General features: G+C 47.1%; 1 protein-coding gene across 4 annotated transcripts in view; it reads right to left on the bottom strand.

Annotated features, from left to right (window-relative positions):
* ASAP2 (ArfGAP with SH3 domain, ankyrin repeat and PH domain 2) overlaps positions 1-20282 on the bottom strand; it is a 155474-nt gene that overhangs the window by 81702 nt on the left and 53490 nt on the right. For all 4 annotated transcript variants that reach the window (XM_082642051.1, XM_082642048.1, XM_082642049.1 and 1 more), the window contains exon 3: positions 2714-2859. In XM_082642051.1, coding sequence (XP_082498177.1) covers positions 2714-2859 — 146 coding nt within the window. The remainder of the gene's footprint in view (positions 1-2713; positions 2860-20282) is intronic.

The following is a 20282-nucleotide window of genomic DNA, read 5'->3' as shown; positions in this document are numbered from 1 at the left end:
GGCTGCTTTTGTCAAACTGTGCAGCTGCTCATGTTAAAACTGAGGACAAGCTACTTCGAGTAGGATTCCACCACGCGGAGCGACGCAGGCGGGGCCCTTCCACACCCAGAGGCACACGTCCAAAAGCTGGCAAGGACTCAGACCTGTCCCGAGAGAGGTTAGCCCTTTAAACCACAGGGGCCTCAGTTACCTAATCTACAAAGTGGGGACAACGCTGATTCACCTCATGGGATCGTCACAAGGGTTAAATAAGCTAAGGTGTGTAAAAGCAACTGGCTGTACTTCTTACAAACCCAGGCGTGGCGTTATCATCTCCATCTTACAGCTGAGAAAACCTGAGTGGAGATCAGCCGATACAAGAGCTGGCTGGCTGGGGAGGGGCGACCCTGGCCTCCCGTGCCTCTGTCTCCAGGCTGCCTGCTCAGCCGCCCTGCTAGGGCTTCCCTCTGCCATCCCCTTGGGACCCCTTTCACTGCTTTCCTTCTGGCTGGATCCTGTTCCCTGACTCACACGTCTTCCTCTTTCTTGGCTTCCCTCTTCATGCTGCTAAAGCACAACCTTTAGGACTTTCAGAGGAATGACGCTTGGGGGCATCTGAAACATCTCTAATTCGAATTTCACGCTCAGGTGGCGGGTCTCATCCCAGGTTAGAATTACGTTCCTCAGGATTTTAGTGGCAAGGCTCCGGGCCTTCAAGTTTCCAGGGTCACTGCTGAGACACCGATGGCATTGTGATGCTTAATCCTCTGTGTGCTCTCTGTGTGCTTTCTGAAAGCGGTTAAGATCTTTTGCAATTTCACAGGGGGGTGCCAGGTCCTTTTCCCTTACTGTCCTGGGCCCTCCCATCTGGAGAGGAAAATCCTTCGGTCTCAGGAATCATCCTTTGTTCTGTTGCATTCACGGCATTCTCCTCTGTTTCCTGTTCTCTCTTTCTGAACACGCCTGTCAGTTGGATACTGGACCTTGAGAATTAATCCCTGACTCGTCTTTCATCTATTTCCCACTCTTTTGTCTTTTTTGGTCCTTTTGATCTATTTTCTGAGAGATTTCTTTTACTCTAACCCTTCTCATAGGATTTACAATTTTACATTTTCTTATATTGATTGTCTCTCCCTTTTTATAACGACAAGCTTCATCCCATTCTCTCTTCTGATTTCTCTGAGGAATTAAGTATAGTTTCTTTAAAGTTTTCTTCTGCTCTCTGCATTGTCTCTGTTTTTCCCAAGTTCTTTCTTCTGTTTATTTTGGTCTCTTTCTTTCTGGAGGCCATTCATTCATATTTAAGAGGGAGGCATGAAGCAGCTGGCTGGCAGCTCAGGGGGCGAGGAAGGAGCTTACCACCCCCACCCCGAGAGTCTGGGAGATGAGGCGACAGGCTGATTTTACACTAGAAGACCCCCGACACGTCAGCATCTATAGGTCTTCCCCAGGACCATGCAGCTTCCCCAATTTAAAAAAAAAAAAAAAAGCTCCACTGTGACTCAGTGGTGAGGCCCTAACAAGACGTGTGCCAGTGTCCGGGCAGTGGGGCTAGAAAGGGGCTGGGCTCCACTGTGTGCTCTGCATGCTGTCAGCCTGTTTGGGGCAGTGATAAATGGGTGACAAACTTGACAAAGGCCCCAAGAGATTCCAAATTAACCCGAGTAAAAAACTTAAGCACAGCAACGGCTTTTTATATTTACCACTTCCAAAGGAAACAGTTTACAAGTGAAGACAGGGAGGGAGACCGAGAGCCTTCATGATCCGGTTCTTTCCCTTCCTCCTTATTAACTCATACGTGTGTCCCGTGCCTCTGCCCTTCTACGAGCAGACTGACGGACCCGCCATCATCACCGCTTCAAGAATGATGAGCTATTTTTTCACTTGCTATGAGCTTGCTGACAGGAGAAATGAAAAAGACACTGTTGTTTGCGACCTACACAGAAAGTATTATTGAGTTCTTGACCTGGTCTGCTTGTCCATGACCTTTGGGAGAAGCTGGGGGAGAAAAACAGGAAAGACATGCCGGGACCATCCCGACGTACATTCCCCTTGTGGAAGAAACCACTCAGCAGGGTCCCAAACCCCCTCTGCTCAATTCTTCATAATTCTGCTCCCACAGTGAGGATGGCACAGCGCTGCCAAGTGCAAGGAAGAGTCCATTCACCCACGTTACCAAGCACCTACCGCAGGCAATAAGTACTCAGTCCGTATCTCCACTCACTTCAAAAGTGAGACTTTTCTTAGGCTCTGCGTGTGAGAGCATAAAAGCCCTTTAAATATTCACGGTAATTTCTGTGCTCTGATTATAGGTTACCTTGCTGTGTAAGACGGGTCTGAAACATATTTATGAAATATTGTTAAGTTTAAATACCTACTATAATTACCAGCAACAGACTATTCTACACAGTTTAGGAACTATTGAAAATTGAAGTCAGAGGCCCTTAGGAAGACGAATGCATTTATCCATTTTGTGCCTCAGATGCGCAGCTTTAAAATGCCGAGTTAAATTTGAAAGTCTTGTGAGAATAAAAATCACAATTCTAAAATTTATTCCATAGTGACCTCGCGTGTATAGGACATACAATTCTTTTAGGTACCACAGGAGCCATGAAACGCACTCCTCGTGTATCAAACAAACCCTAATTACTGTCTAGGGAGCTACCTTCCCAACTAGAGCACCTTTGGGCCCCTCCCATGCTGCCCGTTCGCCGCACGCGATCGTGACACTTACCAGGTTTTTGAAAAGCGCCGTCAGCTCCTTCGTAAACACTGAGAACTTGAGGAACGCACTCCCCAGGTCCGGGTCGCCTCTGCACACGCAGTTGCCCCCGAACTTCTCCAGGGCCTGGGTGTACTGCTCTTCGTTTTCCACGTGGGCTGCAACAGCAACGGGGCGGGTGCTGTTAAGGCCTCAACCGCTCTAGCCCTGCCCCCCACCAGGTTCTTACTTGTGGATAAAATCGAACACATTTACAGCCTGAAAATCTGAGGAAAGCCAAGTCACACCGTGAACAGAAATAACTCCGCTGTCCTGACAACCACCCGTGTTGCCAGCGACAGATCCCAAAGAACAAGCGCGAGGATCAGGAGGGAGAGAGCCGCGCACGAGCGCCACAGCCTCCAGCTCATGGGATGAGGCCCCCGGGGACGCCCATGCTTCCCCATCTCCTAGGACTCCTCCGTAGCCCACACGCTGGCGGGAGACACAGAACAGACCCAGGCCCCTGCTGGAACCCAGCAGCTGGCGTGACGCTCACCCAGCCGCATGCCCTAGCTTCTCCTTTCAACACCGGAAAGGCCAGTCCTCGGAGCACAGGCCACAGGCCAGGGCGCCTCTGCCCATGACACGTCCCCTGCCTGGGGGCCTTTCCGTGCCTCTGCCCCATGTCCCTGGCACCTTCCTGGACTTGCACTCAGAGTGTTACATTCCAAATGTCCAGCTGGTAAGCATGGTTCCCAACACACTGGAAGTGCTTCCAGGGTAGGGACTAAGTTTTATTCATCTTTGTGCTTGAAATATAAGACAAGACGCATGTCGTTTGATCAGAAAAAGCAAAAGCTGGTCATCCATCTGAAGGTATTTTATCATCATTAGGCTTCAAAGCAGCACCTTAAAGAGTGAAAAACCCGGATTCTGGGTCTCCAGCTCTGTGGTTCTCAGGCCCTGTTGGACATCAAAATCATACACGGATCTCTGTCAAACTGTAGAAGCTGGAGTCCCGTCTCTGAGTCAGAAGCTGGGGTGGGAAGGGGACACAGGTAATTCTGGTAAGCCAATGTGGCTGGACATGATTCCCTCACTTCTGGGTCAAGCATTTTTACATGAATCCAGCCAGTCTGTAATAAAACAACTTCCTGGCATGGACATTTGATTTCTGCTCCCTCATCACTCCAATCAGAAATGTAACACAACGACTGTACAGGCACATCGGTGCGGGCGTGCGGGTCACCTTGCATGGGGACTCCACTGGGCAGGGTCACACACCCCCCCATCAGGCTGTCCACGTCTTCAGAATTCTGCTCCCACAAGGAGGACGGCACAGGGCTGCCAGGAGGCCACAGAAAGCCTTAGTGCTGCAGCTTCTTCGCCAAAGAACAGATCCTGAAAAGCCCCTGGCAGTGCCCCAAACAACTCCTCAGGGCAACAAAACCACTGTCGGCAGTGCCGGTGCCTGGGCCTGACAACCGGAGCACACAGGGGACATGTGCTTGCGGAAGGCAGCCCTGGGGCTGAGCCGGATCCCAGGATCCATGGACCATGTGTCCACCGACCCTACCAGGCAAGCACTTTGCCCTCGACTTCCGGGGGCATTTGGGTGCCGTAGGGGATGCCCGTGTGGATCTAACAAACACAAGAGAACGTTAATTTCACTGTTTAGGCCCTTTTCCTTTTCTCCTTTCTATTATTATTATTATCATCATCTTTCACATCCCAGAAAAGGGCCTGAGAGTTCTGGATACATTAAGTGTATTTCTGAAACTATACTCAGCAAACGACTTGAGGCAGAAACACACACACACACACACACACACACACACACACACACACACACACACACACACACACACACACACACACACACACACACACACACACACACGGCGTGACGAAGGTGCGGCAGAGCAGGAGGAGCCCTCAGAAGGTCTGGGCTTCAAGCCTATGCCTCCCAGTAAACGTGGACGACAATGGTAACACACGCATTTACTCTCTCTGGCGCTGTCTCAGCCACGTGAAGGACAAAGACCCCGCTGGGAGATACTCAGAGGGTTAAGGTAAGAATCAAAGACCGTGGGTGAGGACAGGCCGTCCAACCACACCCAACACATAACATGCCCGCCAGAACTGACAACAGTTAACAGCAGCACAGATGTCATCTCTACTGAGCACAAATGGTTTCCATATGTTTTTTTCTAGACTTCACAACAACTTATATATGACATGCATTACTTCTCACAATGCTGAAAGGAAACTGGGACTCAAGGAGATCAAATAACCTGTCCTAGGAAACAGGGCCAGAAAGTGGCAGAGCTGTGGTGCAAACCCAAGTCTGATCCCGAGGCCCATGTGTCCCCCACTCTACTACACTGATGTGTGTTTCCTTCTAAAAATAGCTTACCTTGCCAAAACCAAAAGCACCCAAGTTTTACATTTTTAAAATTCCATTTCAGAGGCGGATCAGTTGCACCTATTTTGCTCGACTTATAATTCTAGAACATGTGGTCAACAGTGAAGGGTAGTTCCTTTCCAACCACACGCTGTTTTGTAACTATTTCAAAATTGGTCGTCGAGATGTGGGCAATTCCAGTGTGGTTTTGGAAGGGCGCGGCAGCCACAAGCAGACATCTGGTGCTGATGTCACTCCCCTGGGAGAGAGAAACAGGAATGCGGAGGCTAAAGTCCCCTCGGGAGCCAAGTGCTGCCTTCAGAATGATCCTGGCCCCTCACAGCTGCTCTAGATGAGCACCCAGAGGGAAGAGGGAGAGAATCAGCTTCAGTAAAGGCTGTGAGGTGGCCTACAAGCCTTTCGTTCAATTAAACTTAATCAGACTATAAGGTGTCAGAAGCATCATCCTTACTACCTGTTGAGTAAAGTGGGGTTCAGAGGGGTTTAATGATTTGCCCAAGATCACACCGCTGGAAGAAGGTGGGGAAGGGTCAAATCCATCCTGTGTTCACGCAGGCTGCCCCCAGCCTGTGACAACCTTGGAGAGAGGAACTTGCCTTCTCTCCACGGGCAGTCCACCAAACCAGCACGGAGGAGAAACAACAGCCAGCGAGGCTTCGGGTTCTGGCACCAGGAAGGAGAGATGCACTTCCTTTCATCCCTTCTTCTGGGCCTTTCAACTGACCGCCTGGTATCGGTCACGTTTTTTAATAACAATTCTTTCCCTTTTAAATCTTCAAAATAATGTGTCGATCCCAGCAACCCCAGTGGTGATCAATGAGTGTTCTGGATCATCATTGTCACCATCATCTCATCTATTTATATTTAAATCATTTTGATCCACTGGGATCATTGTTTTCTGACGCTCTAACTGTCCCAGCTTAGGTCAGTGGGAACCTCTTTACGCTGATCTAGTTGGAGTTTCTAAGACAAATTTCTCTTCTTGCAAACGACTTTGAAGCTTCCTGATAGTGACCACAGCCCCGTGTCTCTCCGTGTCTCCCTGTAACAGCTTGCCTGGTGTCCACTGTCAGGACAGTAAACACCCCGTAACTACATAGTATCCGACTGGCCTACTGCTCCATGTCCCCCAAAGTCTGAGATGTTCCTACGAGAAAGTCCTTGAGTGTCTTTATTTTCCTTTAGCCAAAACTAAATTTAAAATAGGAACCTAAAATAAATGGCTGGGGAATAAACTTTCTGGAAAGAACCCAGTCTGGCTCTATCATCTCTTATTTACAGAACTGTCAAAACTGTTCTTCTAAAAAGAGCTCCCTCTCCCACCTCCCCCTTATTCAACTGTATCTTTATCTCTGGTTCTTATTAATGAACCAGACCCAAGAATCTTTGATGTGGGAGGGACTTGGGAAAATAAGAACCTGAGTTGCTGAGACCACAGCAGACGAGACCCCGTTTCTTCCCAGTTCTAATCCCACAGCCCTCCCATTTCCCACACCTCACTACACAAAGGTCAGCCCTTCCACCAATCCGTGCAAGGGGATGAAATGAAAGACTAACAGAAAAATCTGCTATGGAGCCAGCGAGCATGTGCACACATTGCATTTAGAGGTAAGGGTTGGGCCTTGCTGTCTGCCTTCTAGTTTACTTGATTATGTCATTTTTAAAAACTGATACCAAGAAGAAGGCCCAGTGCATATAGTTCAAGCAAAACTGTTGGATCCAAATGGGGAAAAGGCAGCCTTTTTACTCCTGCTCAATGGGCCACAGCACGGCGGGGGAGCCAGCCACCTGCCCAGCGCTGCCAAAGGACAAGAAGGGTCCCACCGCCAACTCACCTCCACCAGCTTCAAGTCCAGCTGAACGTCTGCTCCTTGCTGCCAGCCCTGCAGCGGGCTGTGACGGTGTGCTGGGTGCACACAAGACGAGTGCGACCCATGTCTCAGGACAGATGCACCAACCCGTGCATGATGGCCTGCGACGTGCTGGGGCTGAGGATTCAGAGATGCCAAGAAGGGGACGTTGGAGCTGGGGCTCCAAGGTCAGCTGGGAATTTCCAGACAGAGAAGAGCAGGAACAGGAAGGTATCCACCCCAGGGGAACGGCAAGGAGTCCTGTGTGTTCAGAGGCCGTGAACACCTTCTCAGTCTTCGAGCCCCGCATGCACCCAGCTCCCAACGCAAAGCCATCTCAGGGCAGCACCAGTCTCACTGTCCTACCCACTCGGGGCCACTCCTGGGTCTTTACAGTCCAAAGGATCCTGAAAAGAAACCCGGCCCAGAGACCCCTCTTTACAGACAAGGACGCCAAAGTTCAGAGAGGGCACTGACTTGCTCAAGTTCACACAGCTAGTCTGCAGCAGTTCGAGAACTAGAACTCAGTTTTCCAGGCTCCCAGTCCGCACAAGTCCTCCCAACCAGGCGAGGAAGTGTTTCTTCATTTGCTCGTCACACAGTCACTATTCTCGGCTCTAGGCTAACACAAATGTGCTACAATCCTCCAGCCAAGCACACGCACTGGTAACCCGAAGTCCAAGTGCCCTAACCAGAGACAAATGGGGGTACATGTCGGTGGGGGGGGCAGCCTGACGGTGCTCGCCTTGACCAGGACCCTTCAACCCCCCGCTCCTGGCCACGCAGGGGTCAGGCTGAGGCAAACTCATCCACAGACACTGCACACACCAACCATCCACACAGACAGCTCCGCCAAGGGCGCAGTTTAGGAGAGACATATGTTCTCTGCAGTAGAGCTTTATAAAGACCCTCCCTAGATGAGGATTAATATTCAAATGTGAGCCACAATTGTAATGTCAGGATAATGTGCATGACTCAGTGTCAAGGAGGCCAGGCCACTTCCCCTCAAGCTGTCAGCCCCGCACATCACCTGGTTTCAGATCTAACTCTCGGTAAACAGCTCCTGGGAAAGCAATTTCCTGGAGTCAAAGATAATCCCCACTTCTTAACAGGATCTCTACCCCGTGAACACCTCATGGGAGAAAACCATTTTTAGAACTTTATTTCTAGACTCATCCCAGATAAAAATCTTTCCATTCACAATTTGGTAATCTGCATTAAAAGTTTTAAAAACATTTTTTGCCATCCCCTCCCACTTCTAGAAATCTATCCTAAAGAAAAAATCAAGTGATCAGAGATGTATGTACAGAACAACTGATAAACTGAAAATGTATTAAGCTCCAACAAAATGGAAACGGTTAAATAACTGTCCCTACAAAATGGAATATGATGTAAGCTTTTAAAATCATGAACTAGGAATATGGTCAGGATAGAATGCCAAGTGAAAAAAAGGCAGGACACAGAACTATCTATTTCATCTCAATTTTGTAAAAGGTAAAAATGTAGAGAAAGGCTGAAAGGAAAGGACATCAACACGCTAAGGTGGCGATAGAAGAGCAGGCGCGCGGCACCCGGCGGCTGGTGCAGGCCAGGTGCTTCCCGTGCATCGCTGTACCCTCCTTGAGGGGCACTTCGCACAGGAGGGGACAGACTGTGGTGGCGCAGATACCAAGGCCAGGCGGAAGCTCCGAATGGCCAGGGTCACAGCCCGGGGGACCTCAGACCAAGAATGCAGCTCGGCCCCTCCCACCTCACAGAGAGTGGCATCTGGCCGGGCTGTGACTTCGTTCTAATGCTTTTCTGAAATTTTTAAATGTTCTAAACTAAGCTCATATTATCTTTATAATCAGAAAACAACAACACAAGGAATAAACAACAGAGAGAAACCTGAAATGTCAGCCCCAACGGCTCAGTTACCTTGGTTCTCCACGCCTACTAAAGATATCCGAATCTGTCTTTCTCCACCAGTTTCTCCTGCACAAGTTGACATGATAGAGACAGCCTTTGCAACCTAACCTGAGCACCTGCATCGTCTCCGGTAAGACACGAGCAACCACCACCACGAGTCTGATGAGAACGCCCGTCCGATTTCACAAGCCCTTAGGGCCCTGCTCAAGCCGGGCACATGGAAAGATGGCCTTGCCCCTGGGGCTTCACCATCACCATTCCACCACTCTCTCCAACACTCTGCGCTCCCCCTTTCTTTTTTTTTTTTTTTTTTAAATAAATTATTTATTTTTGGCTGCGCTGGGTCTTCGTTGCTGTGTGCGAGGGCTTTCTCTAGTTGCGGCGAGCGGGGGCTACTCTTTGTCGCGGTGCGTGGGCTTCTCATTGCGGTGGCTTCTCTTGTTGCAGAGCACGGGCTCTGGGCGCGTGGGCTTCAGTAGTTGTGGCTCGTGGGCTCAGTAGTTGTGGCTCGCGGGCTCTAGAGCTCAGGCTCAGTAGTTGTGGTGCACGGGCCTAGTTGCTCCGCGGCATTTGGCATCTTCCCGGACCAGGGCTCGAACCCGTGTCCCCTGCATTGGCAGGCGGATTCTTAACCACTGCGCCACCAGGGAAGTCCCCCTGCGACTTTCAAAACTTCATGCAAAACTCATGTCCATCAAGACTCTCCTGGGGCGTCCCCTCTGACCTTATGGAGACCTCATGATTGTTAACACAGGATGTACCTGGACTGGTGATGTCGGGCACAGGCAGCCAGCAATGGAGTTAAGACGGTCAAGGTGTGGGCTGACTATTAAAATGTGTAAACTGTTGTCTGTGATCACCTGATATCCTTTGATCCTGCCCTATATGAAGGACAACAAAATGACACTTGGAGTCTGTGTGAATAACTGAACACAACCCCAGTTACTTCTCGATAAAACTCCTGCAGCAGCACACCTGGGGGGACGGGGAGCGGTACGGAATCAAGACTGATCTACTGGATGATGTACTGTTTACGCTGGTTCCTTCTGTCCCTCTTTAGCTATGCTGTAGGCTCAGATGACAGAAACCTATCAAGGTTCAACGTTATTGATCCATCCTGTGTTTCCTGAATACCCCATCGGTCGAGAACTTCCCGGGATGCCAGGATAGAATCCAATCGTGGTGAAAGCCTGCTGCGCCGCAAGCACTAACGCATGCAAAGATTCAGGACGCGGAGCCCGTGCATCCAAGCAACAGCTTCCAGTGAGAGAGGCGCACACACCAATCAATTTGGCGCAAAGACAGGTTGTAACGAGGATGACCCTGGAGGAATTCGGGGTGCCTGGTACGGCCAGAGCACGGGGAGAGTCCACAGATGACGTGGCTGGAGAGGCAGGAGGGGGACAGGGGAAGGACTTCATCCCAGGCGCCCCCAAAAGGTTGCAAACTGACAAGATAAGACTTGCATTTAAGAAAAGTGAAATTGGAGGGGACAAAGATGAACCAGGCTTGGTACCAGCCAACACACAATTTAGCAAGACAAAGACAAATTAGCAAGACAAAGATAAACATGCAATAACAATCCATGTGGTATACATTACAGGAGGGGGAAAAGAGGACATTTTCTGGGGCCTGCTGACAGGAAAGGCTTCTCAGAGGAGAAGCTTACAGGAATTTTCCTTCAGAATCCAACAGAGGATGAGATTAAAACTGGGCTGCCAGCTGCTTGCCTCACACAACTCGCCTTATCCTAGGAGCTCCTTCAAGCCAGAGGAGACAGGGGCTCCTGCTAATGAACTGGCAGGGCCCCCCGTGAGCTGGGAGTCCCCAGAGGCCGGGCAGGCACAACAGGGAGGTGAGTCAACACCTGCTGGATGTGGACCACCAGCGACTAGAAACTTTACATCGATCCCACTGACGCCCTTTGTTGGCAAAGCCATCTGATGAGCTACGTTACAGGACGTGCATGTGGCCACTGCATGTTGTGCTCAGCCTTTTCCCCCGTTTCTACCTCACTGTACCTGAGGGATACAATTCCCATCACTTACAGCAGACGCCCCCAGCCCACCTCCACAGAGAGCACAGCAGACCAGGAGAGAAGTGACTCCTGTGGCCGCAGGGACAAGTAGCCCCCAGAAAATCAGTGTTCTCAAAGCCCATGTAACAACGGCCATTCACGGAGGGGAGACTTCACCCATTTACAGAGTCTCCTTCATCGTCACCACAACTCCACAGGATTTTACAGATGAGGGTTCAAACATATTTGCTAAATAACGTAGTCAGTGTTTTACAGTAAGTAAGGCAAACAGCCAACTCTGTGATGGCATCCCCATCCACAAACCATGGGGGTTTGGCTACAGCAGTGGTTCTTTAATCTTCTCATTATCACAGACAACAATAAAGATGAGAAGAATGCTGTGGATTATCTTTTCAGGAAAAGGTATCCTTACATAATTTTTTGTACAAGTTTTGGGATACAAGGACCCTTTAGGCTTGTCCATAGACCCAACACACCAGGTAAAGAGCCCTAGCCTAGATGAGCATAAATCCCATACCAAAAAATAGGATGACCATATTAATCACATTTAATGAAGTATGATCAAATGTGATTATGTACGAACCACGTATAATTCAAGTTAATACTTGGGACATTAAGTCACAGATCTCAGCATTCCTTCGGATGAGCTATCCTTCCATGATTAATATGTTGATCACAGCTGCCAGGATTCCACAAATTAGTCTTCTAAGTTCCAATCATTCATTATCCTTAGCCATCACAGAAGAGCCAAGGAGAATCTCAGAGCCTCATCACTGGAAGACATCTCAAGGTCTCCGAGTCCACATTCCCACCCCCCCCTGCAACTTCCCTAGAGACAGAGGGCCACCAACCAGCCCTCTGCCAGGACCCTTCCGACACCCAGCTCACCGCTGGGGCTGCTCCCCCAGCTAACTTCCCTCTCAGATTTGAGTCAAAACCTACTCTCATGAAACTACCCAGGAGAGAGGAACAGATAACATGTCTCACTTCCTCATGCCAGAGGAAAGCCTACAGACACGTCTTCTCCCACCCTCCCCAAGCAAAGACATCCTAGGACCTTCCAACACCCCTCCTACCACAAGGTTTCCAGCTCTAACACGAGCTTCCTCCTAAAATGTTGCTCTTACAACACAATAGTGGGACAACTAACTACCTTTTTTAGCAGCACTACACACTTCCCTAAGGTCACCTGTGCTCACCTTTGGCACACCTGTCATCTACTGGCTCCCACTGAACTTGCGACCAAGCAAAACCACCTGGAGGTTTTTCATCAGCCATATGACATCTAAGACGCTCCTATGGCATTACTGCTCGGTGTTTCTCCCCCGTGCACCCTCGCTCACATCCAAGCAGTGTGGTGCCGTGGTCATAAGCAGAGACTGGAAAGCACATCTGGTTTTGAATCTCAGCTCCTCTAACTGCCAGCTAGACAGCCCTGGGTCAATCACTCCTCTGGGCCTCACTGACCTCACCTGTAAATGGAGTCACTGATAGTACCTAGCTCACAGAGCTGGTGTGAGGATTAAACTTATGTATTTATTTATTAGCACAGTGCTTGGCCTATAATCAATACCTTATATGAGTGTCAGATTTTTATTATTGTTATGTTTCCACTCAAATTTATGAAAGTACAACAATACAGATGTACTTTCTTTGCTTTATCATCACTTGTTACAATCTATTCTTTTTTTAAATCACAGATATGGTATACACACATGCTTTGTATCCTCAGTTTTATTGTCTGAAGACTTCATCATAAGAATTTTTCTTCATGTTGCTACATAACCATAATTCCATCAAGTAGCTATATTCTAATTTAGTTATAGGAGGCTTTCAGTTTTTCACTTTGATAAGCAATGCAACAACGCAACGAGCATCCCCAATAAAGATTTTATTTTTCTTGATGTGCACGGCCAAACTACTTTCTAAAAACTCCATGCACCAGCTTTCAAGGCCACAGCAATGTAGCAGAATACCAGTTTCACTTTATTCTTGACAAACACTGAGGATTATAATTTAGTTATTTTCTTATGTAACAGGTGGGAAATCATGCCAGATATAGTACCTTCTTAACGCACAATGAAATTTCACTTCCTAAACAATTACATGTATTTCTTCTGAACTGCTCTATCCTAATTATGATATGGTAATAGAAACAATTCTGTGTTAATAGCCACATTCTAATTAGCATTGCAAACAACAGGGAGAAACACACACAAAAATTCTCATTTTCTTTTGTAGGTAGAAGATGGTATGGGTTTGAGGGAAAATTAGCATTTCTTTCTTTGTATTTTTCATTTCCAGGATGTGCCAATTTCTCTAAAAAAGGGTAAAGAAGGGATATCCCACTCTCGGTAAGAATAGCTCCACCAAGTCTTTAAGATACAGTAATTCTAGAGAAGTGAAAATCAAAGTCTTCTGTGGCTTCCTTCTTGATAAAGATGAATTTTTCCACCCACTGATATGTCAAATAGCTGGAAAGTGTTAGCATCAACTTCTTGGGGGGAGAAAAAACCACCTATGAGCTGAGACAGAGATTGGGAAAGTTCAGACGCAGAACAGTATTAGAATAAATATGAACTGGGGTTTTTGTTTTTTTTTTTAAGAGGTCAGATAGCAGTCTATTATAAGTGGGAAAAAATACTGTAGAAACAGTTTCTCGACAAATCATCATAACTGCTTTTGCAAACCTGTACACAAGACGCTCTAGAAAATACATCTAGCTGTGTTGTTATCCTTTTGAAAACTGGGAGCAAACATAGTATACTTGCTATTGTGTAAAAGTATTGTTTTGCATATATTGGGAACATACTGATAACCTTTTGGCTCAGTCCAATGTTTAAAGTTGGGGCGGGGGGAGGGGCAGGGGTGTCTAAGGTGGTATTTTCAAGACCAGCAGCTTCAGCATCACCTGGGAACTTATTCAACTAGCAAATACTCAGGCTCCATCCTGCACCTACTGAGCCGGAAACTCTGAGGGTAGAGACCAGCAATCTGTGTTTTAACAAGATCTCCAAGGGACTCTGGGGCACTCTCAAGTTTCAGAACCGCAACTCTAAAACTCTAAAACGGGGTTGGCAAACTTTTCCTAAAAGCAAGAGAGAGAGATTAAAGGCTTCTGTAGGCGCCTAGAGGCAATACTGAGTTTATTGGGTATATATGTGCTAAGATGCTAAAAACCAGGCTTAGCTCACAGGCTGTAAACAACACAGCTGGCTGCTCCAAGGCATCTCAACGACTCCCCTGCCCCTTCTACATACATAAATCTGTATAAATCCTGTTTACCCCTAAAATTTTAAGTCGATCTCTCCTACACTAAGAGGAGAGCGTAAGAACTTACAGCAGAAACGTAATAACATACAAATGAATATTACTGACACGTACTATGTGCCTGTCGGCCTCTGTGCTGACCACTGCAGGGACACACAGGAGGTACATTTGCAGCTGTCATGCTGTTCATGTGTCCAGAACCACATCTGTCCCTTTTTCATGTTATCTCAGTTACTCATCACTAACAAGCCTATGAAATATTAATACTCTCCTTTTACATATGAGGAAATTGAGGCTCAGAAAGATAAACAACTTTCCCAGTGTCACAGACTTTCTGAGCGGCACCACCAGCTTTTGACTCCAGGGTTCCTGGACCTTAATGCCCATGTGTTCTTTATCCTAAACCACATCGCCTTTCAGAACAGGTCACGGACCTCAGGGCCTGTCATCTAACTGGGGGGCAGAGATCAACAGACATAAAACTATTTATAAAGAGCAAGATTTAAAGAGAGAACAGAGTCTGCATATTAGATACCCTTTCAGTTTTGGCTGAAAGAAAAATCAAAACTGATTCAACCTCAAAACTCACAATTCAGAGGGGAACTGTGTTCAGAATACTGTCCCCTCCCCGACAAAGATATCCACTCCTAATCCCTGCAGGCAGGGATATTATGCCATCTGAGGTTGCAGATGGAATTCAAGTTGTTAATCAGCTCAACTGGAGATGGGAAGATTATCCTGGATCACTGGGTGGGCCCAATGTAATCACAGGTCCTTAGATGTGGAAGAGGGAAGCAGAAGTCAGTGTCTGCTAGGGACTGAACTGAGGGTCATTCCCCTCCTCTCGCCAACCAGATTCATACGCTGAAGCCTTAACCCCCAGTATGATGGTATTTGGGGGGGTGGGCCTTTGGGAGATAATAAAGTTTAGATGTGCTTAAGAGGGTAGGGCCCTCAAGATAGGATCAGTGTCCAGAGCCCGCTCACTCTGGCATGCCTACGCTCTCTGTCTCTGTCTCTTTCTCCACCACGTGGGGACACAGTGAGAAGGTGGCTCTCTGCAGGCCCGGGGGGAGAGCCTTCACCAGAACAAGAGCATGCCTGATGGCACCCTGATCTCGGACTTGCAGCCTCCAGCACTGGGAGACAAATGTCTGTGGTTTAAGCCCCCCAGGCTGTGGTACTGTTACGGCAGCCCATGCAGATTAAGACAGCGTCAGAGTGACGGAGCCTGAGAAAGACTCAACCAGCCATTGCTGGCTTTGAAGATGGAAGGAGGCCCCTATCCGAGGAACTCAGGGGCCTCTAGAAGCTGGAAGGGGCAGGGAAACCTTCTTGCTTCCAGGAAGGAAGCCAGCCAGCACCTTGATTTCAGCCCAGTGAGGCCAGTTTGGACTTCTGACCTCCAGAACTGTAGGTGAATCGGTGTCATCTGAAGGCGCTCCATTTGTGGTAACCTGTTACAGCAGTCACAGAAAACTAATAATACCGAGAGTTAAAGGAGGCTGACACCACGTCAAGTCTCAGCTTGATGGAGATGGCTGGGCAGGCCTTCAACAGGTGCCTGGGACCAGAGCGCGTGCGTACAGACCAGGAGCAGGGCCAGATGGGAGACTGTGTGAAAGACACACATACGGCTGTGACACGCTCGTGCAGCAGGGAGCCACCGGTCAGCCTGGAGCAGAGAGAGACCACGGAGGGCAGGGAATCACTTAGAGATCACCTGGGGCTAGCCCACGACCAATCAGGACACTCGGCAGAAAAGTCCTGCTGGCACATAAATTAAGGAACAGGAGACAGGAAAAAGTACACAGCAGTGTGAGGCATAAATACTAAATTATTTTCACTGTTCTTTTAATAATGCATAAAATGAGTGTTCTTCCTATGCAAGCAGTCGCCTAAGGATGTTGAACACTCTAATGATGGAGCCACTTCAGAGACTTCTCCTGGAACTAACGGCAGTCAGAGCCAGAAGGACGGTAGTCACAGCGCTCCTCACCGAGGTGGTCGCCAGCAGCTCAATCCCTTACTGAATGTGCCTGGCTCATTTCCGACATCTAGTTCTAAAAAAGTTTAATCTATCCTTAAATTCCCCCACTAAATATATCCAAAAGAATGTGCTACTAAAAGCAGTTCTAGAGAAGAGATCCAAAATGCTGTGAACGATGTCAGAAGCTCGCAGAAGGTACGGGGCTTCCTCAGGTGACTGCTCGTAAGGAGACAACGCTTGTTCTGAAATAAAGACTTCAGGATCAGGATTCTGGCTTAAAAAAGAAACTTCAGATTCACAGCCTTATAATAACTCAAACTTGGCATGATATAAAGATGGGTAAAAGAGGGCCCCTGCAAGGTCAGGTTGACGGTCAGCCTGCTGGGTGTGGTACCTCGAAAGGACACAGGCTGGTGTCCAAAATGCCATGTTAAAATTCCAGAGCAAACGTCTCAACTTCCTGAAGCCTCAGTTTCCTCCGATCAAGCAGCAAAATGTCATTTCAAGCAGACAGAAAAGCATGTGCAGAGGGAAGAGGACACGAAACGTGGCACGTTGGGGCAAAAGGCAAGTCGTAACAAAGAAGGGCGCAGAGGGCCTCCCTGGTGGCGCAGTGGTTGAGAGTCCGCCTGCCGATGCAGGGGACACGGGTTCAAGCCCTGGTCTGGGAAGATCCCACATGCCGCGGAGCGGCTGGGCCCATGAGCCGTGGTCACTGAGCCTGCGCGTCCAGAGCCTGTGCTCTGCAATGGGAGAGGCCACAACAGTGAGAGGCCCGCGTACCGCAAAAAAAAAAAAAAGGGTTTCATTTTCAAGGAATTCATGGAAAAGACTCTTGACAAGTACGGGTTTCTGGTAACTGACTATACTGCTGAACTGAATGAATAAGCATTTTCAGAACTCTAATGGAAAACTGATGAACTCATAAAAGTGCTAACAAAAGATCAAGATGAAAAAAAATTAATTACATGGGACTGGCTGAACTGATGAGGATGATTATAATTTTTGTGACTTTCTGTTTGAATTAAAAAAAAAAAATCCCACAAGGACCCAGAGGCAAAAAATATACAAATCAATTATCACTGCAAAGTAAAGGAGCTGTTCCAGTGGAGGATTACTGGACTGAATGTCAATATTATGACATAGTATGAGTGTGTTCCGTGTGGTAACTGCCAATCATTGTTGCTTTTGTTGTGGCCATCCATTTACAATGCTTGGTGTCAGTTTATTTATCTCTTGTAAAAATAAAATACAGTGTGTATGCGTGAAAAAAAAAGAATAGTTTTGGAGATTTTTGAAATCTATATGTATTTCTATATCTGTATCTATTCAAACACACAGTGTGTACCCTTTTGCTCAATATTTTATCTGTGACATTCATCTATGTGGTTGCATATACTTATAGTTAATTCATCTTCATTCTATACAGTATTCCATTGCACAAGTATGACACTTTTTAATCCATTTAAACAAAAAAAAGTAACTTCTAAGTAACTTCTTAGAAGTTACTTTAGCCACGCTAAGTCACGCTACTTTAGTTACGCTAAATAACTTCTTCCAGGGTATGACAGCCAGCACCACCAACTCCAGGTCCAGAAAGCTTTCACACTTAGTCGGGAACTAGCTCAGTCAAGAACAAATTAAGTCCCTGCTCTTCTTTGCCTTCCCAAACTTATTTCACATTCATCTGGTACTTGTCATAAACAAATTAATACCTGTCTAATCATATTAATGTCAATGTAATTGCCATATATAAAATATGCAAAATAAAGGGAGGAAAAATATCTATAAAGTCAAAACTCTGAAACAATCATTTTTTAGCGTATTTTCCCCCAATATTTTTTCCTACAGATATGCTTTTCTCCCCATCTTGGGTAATTCTTTAATTTTCTCTTTATACCTGATGTCAAGACAGTAGGACATGTCTTGAGATATGCACACATACCCACCCATACATAAATATACATACACATGGACATAGGACACACACACATGTGCACACACACACATATATAAAATTCGTTTTGCTTAGAATTCAGTGGACTCTCTAAATCTGAGATCTGAAATCTTTCTTTAGTTCCAGGGATTTTTTTCAGCTATCATTAAAAAAAAGAAAAAAATTCCCCCCTTTCCACTCTCTTTTCCCTCTTCTGGAACTCCTTTTAGGTGGATGCTAATATTGACCCCTCTGAATCTATTCTCATTGGCTCTTAATTTTTATTTTACACGGTCCACCCATTTAACTCCTTGAGTTCAGGCAACATGGAGCCTAATTCCTTCTTCCTATGTGTGTATCCTGCCGTTTAGCAAATTTTAGTTTTCAGTCTTACTCTGATTGCCTTATTAAATCTGTTTCCTCAAGTATGAGTTCTTCAGTTTCTTGATTTGGGGGTTCTTCAAATGTTAGGCTATTCTTGATACTATCTCTGAGTGAGATTTTCATTTTGATGAGGTCTATCCATTTTTTTCTTCTAAGTTTATCGTTTTCTTTGTCCTACCCAAGAAACCTTTGCCTACTCCAGGTTGCAAAGATATTCTCCTAATTGTTCTTCAAGAAGTTTCATAGGTTTAGCTTTTACATTTAAATCTGTGATCCATTTCAAATTAATTTTTGTGTAAGGAATGAGAGAGGGTCGTGGCTCATTTGTTCTCACGTAGATATTCAGCTGTTCCAACAGCATTTGTTAAATTTTAGAATCAGCTTGTCAGTGCCCCTGCTGACATTTTGATTAGGATTGTGGTGAATCTTGACATCAATCTGGGGAGAAATGACCTCTTATCAATATTGTCTTCCAACCCACATATACCATATACCTCTCCGTTTATTTAGGTCTTCTTTAGTTCCTGTCAGCAGTAGTTTTGTATGTTTTCAATGTCGGGTTCTTGCATATCTTTTGCCAAATCTGTTCCTAAATATACTTGGCAATTCTTGATTGTAATATCATCTTTGTAGCTGAAATCTCCTCCTAGACCCTTCACTATCTTGCTTTGCACAGCCCTCCCTGGAGGAGAGGCAAAGCAGCTACTGGAGTTGTGCTCACACTACAGGTGAGTCTTGAACAAGGCGGGGATTAATCAGGGTATAATTCATAGTCAGCCCTCTATATCCGCGGTTCCTCCACATCCACGGGTTCAACCAACCATGGACCTGTTAGTATTTGCTATTGAGAAATATCCACGTATAGGTGGACTCGTGCAATTCAAACCAGCTCTGTTCAAGGGTGAACTGCGCTTTAGTTGGGGGACGGGGGTGTCAGGTGGGACATGTCCTCCAGAAGGTCTCACTCACATGCCCCCTGACATCACAACCACCTGACACATTCCCAGTCCTTCGGCTCCAATTCCTACTTTCACTGAAGGGAGACACCACGAGGGTGAAGGGGACAATGTACAGTTATCAAGCACCTGGGCCCCTCCTCCTCCCAGGCCACCACCCACAGGCAGCCCCCGGTGTACCTGCCACCCTCAGCAGTGGAGTGTCTCCCACCAGGCAGCCCTCTATCTGCAAGCCCTGCTCCAATCTCTCCAAGATTCCTCACCACTGCTAGTCCCCTAAGGCTGCCACTTCCTTATTTCTGAGTGAAACTTTATAGTCACTTAATGACTTTTAAAAAGTATCTTCTAGGGCTTCCCTGGTGGCGCAGTGGTTGAGAGTCCGCCTGCCAATACAGGGGACACGGGTTCGTGCCCCGGTCTGGGAAGATCCCACGTGCCATGGAGCGGCTGGGCCCGTGAGCCATGGCTGCTGAGCCTGCGCGTCCGGAGCCTGTGCTCCGCAACGGGAGAGGCCCCATACCACAAAAAAAGAAAAAAAAGAAAAAAAAAAAGTATCTTCTATCATCAGTAACGTTTTGTGCAGGGAGGTGCAGCCTGTCATCTCTGGGTCAGAAGTTGCAGTGTTTTTTGTTTTTAATCTATTTATATAAGTCTAGATCAAATATTACTTTGAGTAGTTGATCGTGTTTTTATACTTGTTAATTTTCCTCCCAGACAAGAAAGGCAAGAATTGGATAAGAGAGAAATGGAAGGGGCATCTGGCATAATTAACAGCACAAACCAAATAACAGAGGCAGAAGTGAGTCCACCGTTCTTAGCCAGCCTGACAAAGCTGGTCCATG

This window comes from Mesoplodon mirus (genome assembly GCF_964341445.2).
Source record: "Mesoplodon mirus genome assembly, chromosome: 14".
Lineage (NCBI taxonomy): Eukaryota > Metazoa > Chordata > Mammalia > Artiodactyla > Ziphiidae > Mesoplodon > Mesoplodon mirus.
The sequence above is the reverse complement of the archived record's forward strand: the minus strand, read 5'-3'. Positions and strand labels throughout refer to the sequence as shown.